Source organism: Canis lupus, chromosome 30 (genome assembly GCF_011100685.1).
Source record: "Canis lupus familiaris isolate Mischka breed German Shepherd chromosome 30, alternate assembly UU_Cfam_GSD_1.0, whole genome shotgun sequence".
Taxonomy (NCBI): Eukaryota; Metazoa; Chordata; class Mammalia; order Carnivora; family Canidae; genus Canis; species Canis lupus.
In genome coordinates, this window is record NC_049251.1 from 24,456,849 (window position 1) to 24,474,552 (window position 17,704).

The 17,704-nt window shown below is 41.6% G+C and overlaps 1 protein-coding gene across 1 annotated transcript in view; it reads right to left on the reverse strand.

Moving 5' to 3' along the window:
- Window positions 1-17,704, reverse strand: part of MYO1E (myosin IE) — a 198,602-nt gene that overhangs the window by 68,851 nt on the left and 112,047 nt on the right. The window contains exons 6-10 of the mRNA XM_038580563.1: window positions 15,048-15,137; window positions 10,747-10,878; window positions 8,326-8,460; window positions 6,828-6,960; window positions 1,367-1,563 (exon numbers count right to left, since the gene is read on the reverse strand). Coding sequence (XP_038436491.1) covers window positions 1,367-1,563; window positions 6,828-6,960; window positions 8,326-8,460; window positions 10,747-10,878; window positions 15,048-15,137 — 687 coding nt within the window. The remainder of the gene's footprint in view (window positions 1-1,366; window positions 1,564-6,827; window positions 6,961-8,325; window positions 8,461-10,746; window positions 10,879-15,047; window positions 15,138-17,704) is intronic.

Consider the following 17,704-nt stretch of genomic DNA (forward strand, 5'->3'; position numbering starts at 1 on the left):
ACACTTTAAGCCTTATATATAGAGACTGTTGCCTGGATTCAAATAGACTTTTTAGAGCTAATGGCTATGCTGCTGTTCTTTCCCTAGGGTCCCGCTATGGTTCTTTCTAGCTTGAATAGATAAAAGGCAGAGGAGTAGGACGGTTAGAACACTTCCCAAATTACCTGGGTGTCATTCCTAGATTTATCACTTAATAGTGCTGTGACTTTGGCTAAACTCCTTAGCCTCCCTATGCCTAAGTGATCTGTAAAATAGGGATAATTATACCTAAGTCACATGGTTGTTGGAAGAATTGCATTATTTTGTACTGAAATACTTAGAATGGCATCTGGCACATAGTAAGGCCTAGATAAGTGTTTGCTATTTCATTCTACCGTTTGGAGGCGATGGTGATTAACATCGATTGTCACTGGCAGTTCTACACTGCCAAAAGACTAATTTTCAGAATCTATATGTAGTATACATATGTAAATAAATAAGTATATATGCACATGCATATATAAGTATATATGATTATGTCATTATAAAAACAGTCTATGGTAGTTTTAAAATCTATCTAAAAAGCCTTTGATATTCTTCCATTCAAAAGGCAGAACCTAATTCTCCTTCCCTTATCTGTGGGCTGTACTTAGTGACTCGCTTCTAATCACTAGAATATGGCACAATGTCAATATTTGAGTCCAAGCTTACAAATTAAAAGCTTTGTGGCTTCTTCCTTGTTCTCTCTTAGATCACCCCATCTGGGGGAAACCAACTGCCGTGTTGTGAGGATATTCAAACAGCCTACAAGCAAGTTCATGCAGCAGGGATCTGAGTCGTCCTGCCAACAGCCATATGAGTGCACCATCTTAGAACTAGAACTTTCCAAGCCTAGTCAAGCCTTGAGATGACAGTAGCTCCAATCAGCATCTTGACTTTGGCCTCATCCCTAAGTCAGAACCACCAAGCTAAGGCACTTGCAAATACCTATCCCACAGAAACTGTGACAGAATTAATGCTTATTGTTTTAAGCCATTAATTTTGGGGGTTTAATTTGTAACACAGCAATTCATGACAAATACAGTATTATAAAGCTTTAGGTTCAAAAGTCAATAAGGTTTCACGACCACAGGTCTCTCCTTTTTATGTTTGTAGTTCTGGCTGTACCAAATATTTTGTCCATAGAAGTTGTTACCATATTAGTGTCTTCCAGACACCTCTGTAAGTAAAAATGGGAGTAAATGATCCCAGGGTCAAAGGATAGAAAGTGGAGGAATGAGCTAATGGTTATAAGGAACAAGCCAAACATGAAAGCAAAGCCCTAAGTAGTTTTACTCTCTAGAGCTAAGATGTGAAATACCATCAATGTTAACTTATGTTTACTTACATCTACCAAGAAATCAAAGACCCGGGCGTGCAGAGCCTTGGCAAGTGCATCCCTGGTGTAACAGGCCTGCTCCACATTGAGGGTCACATGGATAGACTCTGACTTGCCTCCCCACTTGCTATCCATCTGCCGGCTTGTGAGCTTCTCTTTCAACCGGTCCTGGTTTATTCCCAGAAGATATGCAGGAAAAGCCAAAACTATGAAAAACCAAATAAAACATGATTGTCTTTCAGAATCTAAGCAATTTATTTCATAAACACATGGAAGCACTTTTGTGTGTGTATGCACACATAAGACACACATACAAGACACCATTATTGGTCCCCAAAAACTTTTACTCTACTGAAGACTGCTAAGCAGCAGTCCCACACACATCCCGCCACTTTGTTTTTCTCAATTGTTCTATTACATGAGTCAATTCCTATGACTGAGACTTCCAATAATACAAATCAGTGATCCAAGAAGGATGGTGAACCAATCCCCCCTACTGAGATCACAATTAAATGCCTAAAATGGACATCTTTCCAAGCTTGCAGCAAGGTAGCCCGGAAGGAACTAAATCAAGAGACATTTCTTTGGCTCCAAAAAGTGTTTTCTTCCTTTCTGATATAGTGTTTTCATAGAATCATTTCCAAAGATGTTGAAGCACCTGGTACCACAGAACTAATAATCATAAGCAATCTCGTATTTCTTCAATGCTTACCATGTGTAGAGTTACTAGAGAGGACAGCACACAAAATATTAAGAAATCTTGAAGACAACCTAGATGAGGCATGGATAGCTTATCAAATTAAGAAGCCTACTAAAAAGTTCAACAGGTGATACAGGAAGACAATAAAGTCCAGGAGGAATCTAGAACAGGAAGCTGTTATGGCTTGCTGGGGTAGTCGAGGAAGATGAGGAATTTGGATGGGGCCTTAAAGGATGAATAGGATTTGTACAGATGCAGAGGAAGACAGAAGAGGGGAGGACAATGGGGTATGCACAAGTATGGAGGCAGTGATGTAAGAGATGCAGCAAATGGACTAGCATAGGCTTTAGCTGAAATGGTAGGAGATTACAAGGTTAGGGTGACTCTGACACTGGAGGTCCTTGAATAGTATGAGAAATTTGGGCTGAGGCAAAGGGGGCCTGAATGGTTTCTGGGGAGGTGTGATCCATAAGGTTTCTCTGGGAGAGGCATATGGAGTGAAATGGGGGGCATTTGTGCTATTCATGTCCCATCCTATGGATACGTAGTAACATAGTTTTGGTCTTCCAATAGAAAAGCTGAATAGATGGCTTAGTAACTTGTTTCAGGTCATGAGACTTGCCAAGAGGAGGGCCAGTGATATAAATGGATTTTCTTGATTTCATCTCCAAATACTCTAATGTGACTAAATGATACCATTCTGGGTCATGAAAGAATGCTCAGATCTTTTTGTACTATGAATGAAAGATTTTCATGGACACAAATCCAAACTCTAAACTTGGATTTGAGTCTTCTTTTTCTTACATAAAACTGTATCAAAAGTTTCTCATAAAAGGATTTTGTTAAAGACTTTATGATAATGCTTAAAAATCACAAGCCTCCCAATAAAGGATAATCTGAATTTCACAGATGGTGCTAGAATGAACGGGCTGACATTTCTCAGTATATACCTTCCAATGAGATTAAGTCAATGAATGCGTTTGAAGAAGTGTAATGCCAGAACAAGGTATCTATTTGCTATGCTAGCATTCTGCAGAAATGCTCTGACTAGTAGACGGGCTTCCTTTTACAAAGGGCACGTGAACAAGATCAAGTGCACTCATTTGCCAATGGACAATTCCTTTAGTTTGGTTTTAATGTTAACACGTATGTTTAGGAATCTGGATGTGTCTTCCACTAAATTGAAAACCTTTGCACAAAACAAGGACATAAGATATCCATAAGCCACAGTAGACACGTGCACGGTTATTGGGAAAACCAAGAGACATTTACCAAAGTATCTAACATATAAAGTGGCCTTTACTAACGGGAAGCTATAATGTTGGTTATCATCACACCACTAGGCAGTTAGACACATATATGTCTCACTTGATACAGTGGATATTATTACCAATGGTTTGTAGTAAATTCACAGGGCCCCTCACTGTTCATGGTAACTACACAGTCCATACCTTGATACAATGAATAATTAGCCTCCATTTGTCGGTTTTGTAAATATGGGCTTCTCCCAAGCCCCTAATCATGCTAAAATAGGGACACAGTTAAAATATTTCGTAAAAATGTTTATGCCATTATCTTTATGATCGTAACTAAAGAAATACAACACTAAGCCCCTGGGTCATTATCTAAAACTGAAAAAGAAATATACTAACTTCCAAGTCCCACTGCTTCTGTAGAAGGCAGGAGTGAAGGACCGTAGGCACCTGGAAAACGAGGCATGGAATCTGGCCAAGAATCAGAGCCACAAGCTTAGGGAAACCATTAAGAAGTTTAAAGAGGAAATCTAGGACTTGCTTAGATTTCCATGTTTTTGGAAATCCATGCCATGTTTTTCAAGTACAAGCTTTTACGGCCCTATATTTTCACCAGTGGCTGCCCTGGTGCTGAAATGATAGGGCTTCTCATATTGACTTCCTGCAGGCTGTGAATTTCCATGAAGGTGTGTGCAGGTGTGGCTGCAGAAGAACCTCAGTACAGAAGTACAGGGTTGTGGGGGAGTGATGGGGCTGGGGGGAGGAGGCTTGGCTTAATTTCAAAATGCTGATGTGACTGCTGTAGTTAGAGTTACATAGAACATAAAAGAACCTGCTAGAAAGTAATGTTTCAACACATTTTGATAATGAGAACAGATTTCTCTTATTGCATTTAAGTGTAAAGCAAAGTTGGACTAATTTTTCGGTTGACATCTGAAGTACAGAGAAGATAAGATAAAAAGATGTAGCAAAAACAAAATACTGTTTTATAAATATAAAATAAGTGGCAAGGTAATGTGGGCTGTCTTTGGTGTTGAGGTTCCATGCACTCTAATCCATCAGTAACACCGCAAAAAAGATGGCCATTGTCACTTGTATTTCCTATTGCTTTTCATGCATTTTTTTCCCCTTCAACAAAATTCATAGGCTAATGTCTTTTGAGCAAGACTTGTTTCCAAAAGTATGTCATCTTACTGCAGTGATTATGATGGATACCTATGTGCCTAAGTTGAGATTTGTTTGACTGCTCAGCAATGTAAAGCTTTGGCTTAGAAAACCCTAACAGCTCCATTAGTCTAAGGTCAGGTCAACAACAAAACCTGTTGTCACGGATGTCTGTTTTGCTTTGTTAGGTCAGCTGTGCCGGGAATCTTTTTTTTTTTTTTTTTTAAAGATTTATTTATTTATTCATGATAGACATAGAGAGAGAGAAAGAGGCAGAGACACAGGAGGAGGGAGAAGCAGGCTCCATGCACCGGGAGCCTGACGTGGGATTCGATCCCAGGTCTCCAGGATCGCGCCCTGGGCCAAAGGCAGGCGCCAAACCGCTGTGCCACCCAGGGATCCCTGTGCCGGGAATCTTATCGTCTTTTTCTACAATAGCTTGAGAAAGTCTGCTTTCTTCTGTTATAAAAACATGGGCTAACACTTGCCTCTAAAAATTTATTCCACGGGATATACTCAAACACGAGAAAGATGATATAAAGTAGGTTATTCATTTTAGTGTGTTCATTCAGTATTGTACTAGCAGAAGTTCCACTCTGATATCCACCAACAGATGATTGGTTCAATAAAAGTACACATAGCTAAGCAGTGGAATACTATGTAGCTAAAAAAGGATGAAGCTCTTAATGAGTAGAATAATCTTCAAGACATAATGTTAAGAGGAAAAGCAACTGTAGAACATTATGTTCTATGCTCCCATTAATGCATAAAAGTGAGAAAAAAAAATGGACAAGCGTCATTGCTCTGGAACACATATCCCCTGAAACGGATACAAGAGACTGGAAACTTTGGTGCCTTCTGGGGAAGGGAACAAGATGACGAGCAAAGGGGTAGATGGGAAACTCTTCTAAGGGGTAATGACTCATTTTAACATATACCAACTGAGGAGGAAACAAATTATCAGAAGGAGGGCCCAATTCTTTGTTAGATCTCTTTGCTCAAGCACAGCCTCTCCTAATCTCCATCACTCCACCATGTCCACATCAGGGCATTTAAAGGGAGTTGCCAATCCTGGGCCTCACCCAATTGGCTGAGGAGGCTACTTCCTCCGGACATCAATGTGCAATGAACCACTGCTTGGCTCAAGTATACGGGGGAATGCTTGCTGTGTCAGACTTGTTTTGTCCTCCAGCATAAAGAGGAGATAAAAGGTTGTACTATCCAAAAAGACAAGTCAAATTCATTCTGCTTCCACCAAGCAACCCACAGTGTCAATGTTAAAAGGACAAGTGTTAATGACCCTCCTGGATACTTATGTGCATTTGTTAAATGTGAAGGAAAATGTACATAAGTCTGGAAACAGTTATTATTAGGTCCTGTTCCTAGACTTCATGCACTCCACATATATTTATTGTTTTCCACCCCACTCACTTCCCTGGTCAACATAATTCATCTTTCTCTTTATCAGATAGACATCAGAAGTTAGCAGAACTTCCCTCTTTTATCACAAAAGAAAACAAAAATATAATAAAAAAAAAAAGAACCTTATTTGGAATGGAAATAGCCTCCCTGCATTGTCAGCAATGAGTGGGATACTATTTATTACTAAGCATCTAAATTTATCATTCTGGAAGAATGCTGAGAAAGGAAGAAATGTCTTCCTGGGTGGTTAAAGGCTGTGTGGGTTCTGAGAGCAGCCCGGAAAGCCATCTGATGCCTCAGATTGCAGCTCGCACAACCAATAACGCGTCTCTGCAGGAACGACTGGTATCTTCCTTAAGAGTACACGTGATCAGTCTTTAGGCTCTGACTACTACAGAGGTGATCAAAAAAGGTGATCACCAGATCACCAGCAATTTCAACACAATAGCCAATGCCCATTGTTTCTGTTTTCAGAATCCAATCTAAGGCAACCCATAGGCAGGCTCAATCTGTGAGCCTTCCATATTGACATAAATCCAATCAGTTGCTCTTCAGGACCTTTAGGTGAATATAGACCCTAAATGTCAGGTACAGAGAAGATTTTTATTAGGAGACAAATCTTTGGAGTTATTTAGCTACTACTCTCATCTTCATTCAAGTGTCACTTTATTTTTATACCAAGGTGTGAAATTTTGCCAGATTCCCCCAAGGTTGATGGTAAACTGAAACTCAATCTCATGAATGGCCTACTGGTGTGGGCTGTGGTGAGGAGGGCAGGTGCACAGGAGAAGCCCAGCAGGACACGGGACTCCTCATATCTTCCCCAAATCACTGGCTGAGACCCTAGCAAAGGACATCAGCGGGTTATACTTGGGATGGAGCTAACCGATCGTTCACCCCCACTCAACCGCTATGTGCCAGAGTTACTCACACTCCTCACTCTCCACAGCTGCGTAATTGCCAACTTCTTTGAAGCTGATGTTCCCCAGGTGGAGGATGCCTGCCACTATCTGCAGCACCAGTGTCTGCTCCTCCGCGAAGATCCCAATCACATTCATCGCGTGCTGGGAGAGAAAAGACAGATCATCTGGGTGAGCTGGTCACCAGCTTCCTAAGCACGTCATAAAGAAACCAAAGCTTGGATTGAGTTGTCAATCCCCAAAGCAGTCACATGGGGCTTAGCCGACAGTGGCGGCTGGAAGGACACTGTCACTGCCCAATGCACCCATCCATTCCTCTCAAGTCTCAGAGGCACGCTGGAAAGGCAGTTCTGTCTTTAGTTCCTCTATGTGATCCCCCCAGCTGGAGACCTCCATGAGCAAAGATATACAGAGGGAGCAGCAGCTGTAGCACAGTCAACAACCTGTCCTTGTGCCCTGGGGTATCCTTACTGTCACCTCCCTCCCTCCAACGGCACTGATGCCCCTTTTCTAGTTATTCCAGGGAGCCTTTGGAGATCTTTCGCCTCATCTGGAGGGCGAAAATAGATTGTACTTGCGAAAAGGATCTTGCTTAAAAATCTCCAGCAAATCCAATAGAAGCGTCAATAGAAAAGTCTTGTTTCTAAGGTCTGTGAAATTCAGTAAAAATTTCACATTTTGAAATGCCAAGACTTATTTATCTGAATCCTACGAGAACCATATGCTAGGACTAATGTAGGCCCCTTGATGCTGTCTTCACTCCTGCACCCAGGATGGAGTCTGCCTGAGTAGCCTGCTCCCCTCAAGCAGGAGGTCAGCTCCCCTCAAGTTGCATCCTGACCTGCCCTGTCAGGGTCCCTGCCTCGCACCTGCATCTGGGCTGAAGGATGGGCCCGGCTGCCTCCAAAAGCAGAGGTGATGCAGTTCTTTGAAGCTAAATGGGTACACAGCCCAGCTCCAGAAAGTTCTAGACTGACTTCCTAAGTCGTTTCCCTGAAGATGTGACCCTCCAATCATGTACTTGGGTTGACCCTTTGTACCATAACACACACACAGAGTGAGGGCACGGGGTAGAGGGTCGCCCTCTGCTCATTTAGTGTGGAGGTGAAGGAAAAGCACACGGAGGTGTTGGAAAAGATCAGATGGGTAGTCTCGGCTTCATCTGTCTGGGGAAAATGCTGAGCAATTATATGAGCTATAGGTAAATAGGGATGGTAAATGGATTACCTACAATAATGTTCACCGGTTAATTGGAGAACCTGCGGGATGTGGGTGGGGGGATGAGGAATTCACTTTTTTACCCATTTCAACTCATTCAGTGGTCCCCAGGCAGCTGGCCCAGGGCTATTGCAGAGTGCTTATGCATGTTTTTAAGGAAATGAAGTGCTTACAGCAGAACGCGGTGGAAATTGCACGCTTCTCTTTGCTTTTACCCCTCCCTGCCCTTTCTACCACAGGCAACGCCAGGTCTGCTGAGCCCACCCTGCCTGGTCATGGGCCAGCACTTACCAGTGTTTCCTGAAACTCCCGCCTATCGTCAATGTCATCCACCTTGTAGGACCCAGAGAGGCTCAGGTAGTAATAATAGTCCATGCTGGTGATGCCGAGGCTGTGCTTCTGCTCTGCGGAGGCGCCCTCGATGAGCTGGAGCAAAAGGAAGCAGGGTGTGTGTGGTGTGGCCCACAGAGCAGAGGCACCACTCCCGGGCCCAGGTGATGAGCATGTTCTGACCCTGACTTCTAAAATGATGGGTGGTCCTCGACTCCAAAATATGGGCTTCAGGACAGCTGCCCCAGGTCACCTCCACAAATTCTAGTCCTTAATGTTGGTATGACCTACAAAAGCTGAGAATATCCCCTCTGTCCAGTAATGAGAATCGCAGTGCTGTGTTGGTGAGATCCCTCCGAAGAGTGGAAAATAAGCCAGATTATAATTACTTCATTTCTGCTCAGCTTGCTTCTGGCTTTACAAAGTGCAGCTGCCCCTCCATGCTTCTCCCTCTGGATGCATACGGAACAGCAGCCCCAGGGCCCCCTGCTCTGGCATTCTGAGACCTCCTAACCAATGGACTATCACTGGCTTTCTGTTCTAGCTCTGATATTTGCCTTTGAGTAAGACCTTCTTACAAGGGCTCTCACCAGTGGTGTGCTAGAAAAATTTTCAACAATCAATTCTTGGGAACAAAAATGGATTTGTAGTGTTTGCTGACTGCCATGGTGTAAATACTCCTACCACAACTGATTTCAAACTACCAAGAAAATACCACTGAAGGAGAAAGTGGGAAGGGATGCACGCAGCCCATGCAAACCAGCTCTAGCAACCTGAGGGATTTAGGAAAAGAGAGGGCCTAGCCACACTTCTCCATCTCCGTCAAGTTCCTCATGGCATCTCAGCTCCACACCCCTCAAGGAGGGAACATCATCGCCATTACAGAGAAGTTCTAGGTCACCCATGACAACAGGGTCCCTTAGCTTTCTTCCACCTCCTCAAAATATCTTTATGCCTTCCTATTTTTCCCCTCTTGTTTTTCCTCCCCATCCACATCACACAACCCCTCATTTGCATCTTCAACCCCCCGTCTCCACCTTCTCAACCCTCTTCTGCCTACAGACACATGCTGCTCTTGGTTGTAAGCTTTTCCTTGACTGTGAACTTCTTCAAGCCGCAGAATAAACTTCCTCATCATGTGCTAGCCACCTGGAAGAATGATTTGCCATCATCTGAGATAGCTACCTAATTGAAAAGACTATGTATGAGCTCCTGACAGTTTAACTTCCTTCTAATCCAATGATCTTCAAACTATAACAAAGTAAAACTAACACAAAAAACAGCTGCAGGCCTTTCTTCAAAAAAAAAAAAAAAATCTGACATGGATCACAAATATAAAATGCTAATACATAAACTCATATATAAAGAAATGTTTTGGTATCATTATATTTCTTAAATACTTAAAAACATTAAAAAAAAGTAGTCGAATCTGAAGATTCCTGAAGCCTCAGAACACAATCAAAAAAGCAACCCTGCACACTGCTCCAGCCCCCTTCTGTGGCTTCTGGACATCCAAATCAGAATTTCCTGACCAGGGATTAAAGATCCTTAGCCTATCTCTAGTCTTTCCTCCAACAGCTCCCCTTCAGGAGACTTCCGCCCTTGCCAACAGGTCCAGGCCTGACTGCCACCTCCACAGCATTGTTCGGGCCACCTGACTCACCAGAGCAGCCTTCCCCATCATGTTCCTCTGTGGACCCTGGGTAACTCTCCTTACTGTCCCGGCCATCCCTCCCCATGTGAATTCCTGCCTGGCAAAGAATCAAACATTCCTACTTTTGTTTATTACTTTTGTTGTATTATTATTACTTTTTAATATGATTATTTATTTGTAATATTACTATATATTAATACTGCTATATTATGATTATTTTTGTTTTTTTGTTTTTTTATACATATATATTTTATATTTTTGTTTTTTTTGTTTTGTTTTTAATTTTTTATTTATTTATGATAGGCACACAGTGAGAGAGAGAGAGAGGCAGAGACACAGGCAGAGGGAGAAGCAGGCTCCATACACGGGGAGCCCGACGTGGGATTCGATCCCGGGTCTCCAGGATCGCGCCCTGGGCCAAAGGCAGGCGCCAAACCGCTGCGCCACCCAGGGATCCCTTGTTTTTTAACACTTTCTTGATTATTTAATTTTTGGGAAGTGTTTGCCTTCTGTCCCCAAAACCTTACTCTCCTTGCAGGTAGGGACATCCTCCCAATTTTTTGCACATTGACTTATACATACTACAGTAATGAATACTCCTTGATTTGGCAGACTAGATTGTCTAAACCTGAGAGCTGAAAGGTTAAGAAAAAAAAAATCTTTTTTTTTTTTTTTTTAATGTGGAGAAGGAATAAGGAAATAGAAAAGAAAAAAACATAAAGGAAAACCTGGTAAAATATGTGAAAACTCCGCTCTCCGGGGTTCCTCATCACCACCCTGGATTTTTCCAGAAGGAAGTTGGAGATCTTTCCACCATCTGGTTCCCCACCTGGACTGAACTGGATTTCAAAGTATTTTCCCTGCAAGAAAGTTAGGGATTTCCTTCAATGGTTGGTGAACAGAAACATGATGTTCCAAACAGGCTTTGAATACAGTATATAATTCAAGGAAATTCATTAATGAAAGATACATTCTGAATTATTCCCAGTTCTGATCAAGACTTCCTTACTTCTTCCTATCACACAATAACCAGGGCTTTTGTCCAGTCACACGATTCTGTATTGAGAGAGAGAATCTATCCTTCCAGCCCAACTAAATAAGGCTATGCTGTATTCCTTGCCCATTTCCCCTCAAGTGGGTGCTTGCCTGCTAAGCCGGAAGCTGTAAAGAATGGGATAGAAAATCTCAAGGTTCCCTTGATCTAACAAGAGAGAACTCTCTCAGCTTCTCTCAGGGAGAGCAAATTCCCCCCTCTGCTAGACTTATCTTGATGGCTTTGAGCAAAAGGAATGCCTTTTACCTCTGGATCATGTAGCATTCTTCTATAAAATAAAAACACTTGATTATAAACAATGTTCTTTCCAGCTATTGTGGGTGTGGAGATTTTTGTTACTGTTGTTAATTATTTCCTTTTAAATTACTGCTAAGAGGGAACAAAGGAGAATAAAGCCCTGGAATTCAGCTGGAAAGGTGTCCAGATCATAAGGAAATGCCATTATTTTTCTTGCTAGAATCTGGTTGCTCTCCCATCCTCGGAAAGGGCCAGGCGAGAGTAAATGTAACTGAAGGAAAAGATGAGACAGTGGGTGTTAGGGAGTGGTATGGCCTAAGGTCACACTGGAGAGCATGCCCAGCCTAACTGCATTTCTTTTTTTTCTTTTTTTTTTTTTATTTTAAAACATTAAATCTTTTTAAAATGTGTACGCTGATGAAATCCACCCATTTCAGGGCCGGCTCCTGCCAGGCCGCAAGTCTGGGACTAGAACCATAAACTCATTAAGGACAAGAAAAGCACATTTTGTGTTTTTCCTGCTGCCTACAGGATCCACTACCTACTGTGTTCCTGCTAAGTCTGTTGCAGATTCCAAGTATCAGAAAGGCTACAAAAGAAGGCTGCTCTCTACCATTTTCTGATGACTCCTCCTCTGTTCCCTCTAAAAAACACAAAAGCAAACAACACATAGAGGCACCAGACAGAGAGAAGGACCACAAACCACTGCTCTCCCAAATTACAGTGGTTCCTGAGAAACGACTGCTGAACAAGAGTCCCCATGCTTCCTATTATTATAACTATTCCTTCACCATCTTTTCCCTTTGGTACATTTTGGAGGGATTAAACCAGTGTCTGTCCACATACATCTCTTAATCATTCCCCATCAATTTGGGGGTGAGAATGAAACCAAACTGGACATAAATCCAGGAAGGGCAGATGCAGTAAATGGCAAACTCTTCATGCCCTTCTAGAAGTGGTTCAATACTTCAGCCACCATGTTGCAAAAACCTGGGGAGACTGAGAAATGCTGGTGCCCAGGGCCACCCCAGAAAAGTAAACCCATCTCTAGGGACTGGCACACAGACTCGAGCACTTCTAAAAAGCCTGGGTGATTTTTATATGTGGCCAAGGTGGAGAGCCACGGTTTCAATGAACAGAAGTGCTAATACACAATTCACATTTGTGATATGAAAGGTAAAACCCCTAACAAGAGACCAAAAGTTTAGTTTTGTAGAGCAGCCTGGGGGAAAAGAGGAACTTGTATAAAGAAAGGAAGTCATGTTTTCATAACTAAATGGAAAGCAACGTTGATTCTTGGTAATGTTTTATTTCTTAAAGCTAGATGCTAGCTACACTGGTGTTCATTGTATTATGTAAATGTATTATATATATTGTTCATGTATTGTAAAAATAGTGTTTGAAATATTTCATAATATATTTCTTAAAATTTGACAAGACTTGTAAGTGGAAATATGTGAGTTCTTATGATTCATACCGCATGTCCATTTTTTTAAGGTTTTATTTCTATGTAATCTCTATACCTAACATGGGGTTTGAACTCATAACCCTGAGATCAAGAGTTGCATGTTCTACAGACCAAAGCTACCAGGTGCCCCTGCATGTCCATTTTAAAAAAAGAAATTACCTATATTCCCACCCTGATACCTCTTGTATTGCCCCCTACTAAATAATGCCAGTTAATAGTATATTCAAACTTTGATTTTGAGACACCTTAGTTAAGTTTTATATAGTGTACCTTTTAAAATAAAAATGAGACCATATTGTATTGTTCTATAACCTGTTTTTTAAATTTAACAATATATTATGGATATCTTTTTTTTAAAGTCATTATTAACAGGGAACTTAGATATAACACCTTAAAAGTACTCTTGGGCCAAAGAAAATGAACATTAAAAAAAAAAATTTTTTTTTTTTTTAAAGTAGACCCCGTGCTGGGCATGGAGCCCAACATGGAGCTTGAACTCACAATCCTGAGATTGAGACCTGAGCTGAGATCCAGAGTCGGACATTTAACTGACTGAATCATCCAGGTGTCTCTGAACATTTTAGATGTTGATAAAAATTGCCAAATTGCTTTCTTGGGGGAATGTGTTAGGCTTCAACCAATAGCATTTTTTTCTCTGGTATTATCAATATCCTTAATGTTTGCTCTGAGAGACAGAAAATGATATATGGTTTTAATTTACATTTTTCTCATTATTAATGGAAATATCTTTGGATGCCCCATCAGACATAATTCTGTGTGTGTGTGTGTGTGTGTGTGTGTATGCACACACAAGCTCACACACAAATTACCCATCCATACTCCTTCTCATCTTTCCTTCAGGATTATACCAAATTTTATAATCAGAAAAATAATAAATACTGAGCATCTTTGTTTTGTTTTACAAACAACGACTGATGTATCCTCCTTTTCCAAGGAAAAAGAATAATTTATACTGGAAAAACCGAAATACTGATTTAATTATTCTTTTGCTCCCTTAGAAAGGCAAAGAGGAGGGGATGGGTAGCTAGAGAGTTAAATTTGGTCAAGTGCATTTTTACAGGGCAGGCTGCGACAATTAGGGAAAAAAGGTCAAGTGGAAAATTCACTCACATTTTCTTTTGTATTTCATTACCTAGAAACTTCTTCAAGATAACACAACCCAGGCATTGAGCAGAAAAATATGAGTGGTGAACTAATGAGTAAATAGAATAGTATTGAACATCAAGGAAAATGAGGGCAATAAGGACAGATTATAACTCACCAGGGAATCTAACAATCACTGCATGAGAACCTAGTAAGAATTCTCTTGGAAATAGAAGCTTCCTTCCAAAATAGAAGGGTGAAAAAGAAATTGTTTTTCTCCAAAATTCCCACTATTTATTTTAAAATGGTCCGGAATCAGCCTCACAGATGGCTCCCTGAATGCTTTACTGCCAGACATAATCTATGGTTGAGATAAGATATAAAATCTACATAAATCAAAGCTACTGGCCAAATACTCATTTCTTTGTAAATGTGGCTTTTTGTCAAGGGGAATATATTCACATGCATCCTTGCCAGCTTTCCAATTCACCCCCTCAGGAGACACTCAGGCAGAAAAATGTCTAAATGGGCATTTGTGACAATGCATTTGGCTGACATCTTCATTGCCTCGGGTAAGTGGACCAGTTAAGAGGCCATCTGACAGGCCATCCAGTTGCCTTGGGATGTTATTAGGTTACATGAATATATCTAAAACAAATACACAAAGCTCTGAGGGGTGGGTAGACAATTGGCTCACTCTGGCTCACAGTGAGGAGGAAGGTTCTCTCCAATGTATGGGATCGAAGTATCTGCTGCCTTTCATGTCTTTGGCCCAAGTTCCATGAAACGGAAGCAAGGCAAGAAGACCAGCAAATCTAGTTGACTCATTATTTGTCTGGGAAAGGAGGTCTTTCCTCCAGGGCACAACGCAGACTCCTCCAGGACAAAAGCTGACACTTTTATCGATTTTTATTTTCTCTAGTAAGGCAACTCAAGTTGTGAACTGTTTTCAAAAATTATCTTATATCCCAAGGCTCAAAAATAACTTCAGTGAAAGGGCAAATTGAAGCCTGACAGCAAACTGCTATTGAAAATGAAGAAAAGATTGAAATGGCAGCCTCCTGATGATAGGTAAAAAGCTCACATTTCCTTGGGGATACCATACTTAACCCAGGAAAATTAACATCATTTCAGGTGACGGTCTGTGAAATGGGGAAGAGACTTACAAATCGGCTAGAGTTGTTGTTCCGGACGGTCTTGGCGTTCCCAAAGGCCTCCAGCAGCGGGTTGGACTGCAGGATGATGTCCTTGACGTGCTGTCACAGCAAACAGGCCAGAGGTTAGGACAGTGCAAGCATCAACCACCAACCATGAAGCCAAACTTTCCCTAAGGACCTGGTTTCTGAAGGCAAGGTCTCAAATCTACATGGTCCTGGGGTTTCTGCAAGATTTATGCTTTTCTCCCAATAGACCTAGACTGCTTGTGTGTTCATGCCTTCCAGCTCCTCTGACTTGATGCATCATGCCCTGGAGCCAGGGTACCAGCAAAACAGGAGCTATATATGTTCCAGGACTGGGTGTCCAAGTTGGATGGTGTAGCTGTACCCCGCAGTCACAGGCATGCCAGGAGTCACAGCAGGAAGGAAGGATTTGAGGTAGGAAGGAGCATCTCATTGCCACATTGATCAGTTTTTACCAATCATCCCCACCCCTTTTTTTACCCAACTTCTCCACACCTGCCCTCTTCATTGCAAGGGAGAGAGAACTTCAGGGAAATTAAGTAGTTTTTCCTCCCTGACAAGGCTGTGGGCACATAGTCTTGTGTTTCCCAAACTTTCATGTTTGTGAATCACCAAGGGATCTTGCTTAAATGTAGATACAGATTCAGGAGGTCTGAGGCCGGGACTGAGAGTCTGCATTCCTAATCAGCTCCCTGGTGCTACTGGTTTTGCCAGCGTAGAGCCACATTTTGAGCAGCAAGGGCCAACACAGGATTGTATGGAACAATTCCTGGCCTACTAGGGAGGAAGAATTTGGTTTTCAAACAGCCCACTTCAGTGCCAGACTGAAAGTGTGCAAAACACTCTATGGGCAAGACAGCTCAACAGATAGGAGTTGATGTTGGAGAGGTCTTTCAACAAGTGAGTCATTCCCTGTAGTTCTAATTATTCACATGCTATGGTTAAACATGTTCCAGAAATAACAAGTCTTTGGTTTGTGCTCTTCAGCTACCGACTAATTTCAAGCCAAGAGCTCTGTATCATTGTCCTCATAGAAAAACAGGAAGAGAAAAGTCAACAATAAACGTCTGCAGTCTGGCCACTAGGTCGTGGTCTGTAGCAAACAGGACCAGGTTAAGGCACTAACTACTTATTAACTATGTAACAGCCAAAGAGTTCCTTCGGCACCCTCCTGAACATTCAGAAGAGGAATGAGAACAGGAATTTCACTAACTGGGACAATAGCACCAAAGGCAAATTCTGGGTGGTCCCTCCATGGGGTCAAGTTCAAAGCTTAGAAATGGCTTCCAAGCTGCCTACCATCCTTCAAAAACTCATGGATTTATACAAACAAGGTTTGCTTTGTAAAATTAATTTTGACTTTGTGGCTCTTCATCAATCCTTTATATCTGTTGTATGACACCATTTATCAACACTCAGCTTCTCAGAGGGGAAGAACAAAAGAAAGGCTCTTCTTGTCTCTTCCCTTCTTTAATTACTGACTGTTAAGCTGAGAATCCTTATGCATGTATCCATCACCTGTCCATCCATCCATCAACTATCAAGATGTCCAACAGAATTTTGTGGCACATGATCAGCATTTGGGGAAAGGATAAAAAACAAATTAAGGCAAAGGTGCAGCCCACCCATAAAACAGTATTCTGAATTTGTCTTCATGTCAATCTTCTAGGGATAGGGCAGGATCACATGAATAGAGTCAATCGAGTGGCACCACACCAACCTAAGTTCTTAAATCATCCCCACTGTCCAATACCAAAGCCATGAGCCACATGTTGCCTTGAGTTTCAAGAAGGCTAGTCCCAATTGAGATGTACTATTAAGTGTAGATTACACACTGGGTTTCGAAGACTTAATATCAAAAAAAGAATGTAAAATATCTCATTAGCTTTTTGATATTCATAACATGCTGAAATAATCATGTCTGGGATATGTTGAGTTAAATGTATTTTTAAAATTAATTTCACCTGCTTCTTTTCACCTTTTTAAAAATGTAGCCACTTGAAAATGTTAAATTATGTATGTGACTAATGCCGTCTTTCCACTGGACAGTGCTACTCGAGATCTTCCTTTCATTCAGTGAAAGAGACCATTCTCAGACCCTTTCACTGTGAAAAGAGTTCTGGATGCTGCCTGAAGTCTTTCTGACCCATCAGGACATAACAGAACACCATTTAATTAGCAGCCAGAACATGGTGAAGAGAATTTGGATGTATCTTTTTAAAGTCAACACATGGCTTGCAGTAGAGACATCACTTATTCAATGATTTGGATTAAAAAATTCATATTTATGGTGAAATCTACCTGAGAGCATGAGTTCCAGTAAGAAACTGTTCCCAGCAGTCTGTGCCAGAAATGAGCCCTATGTGTTTGGGTGGCCCCCTATGGACCCTTGCCCACCTTCGCCATCATCCATTGCTCTTCAGGAGGGGGCTTCCCCCATTTCTGCTGATGCCAATTCTGCTACCACGACAGGTAAAACTAAAGACAGATGAAGCTGTAGCTACCATTCTCCATGCTGCACTCTCAAAGTGCTGCTTCTTGGCCCATATACTTTTCCCCCTTTTCATCTCTCCTGTGTCCTCATTTCTCTGGATGTTCCTGCTTTCCTAATGTTACCTTCGAATGTTTCCTTCTTCTTTATC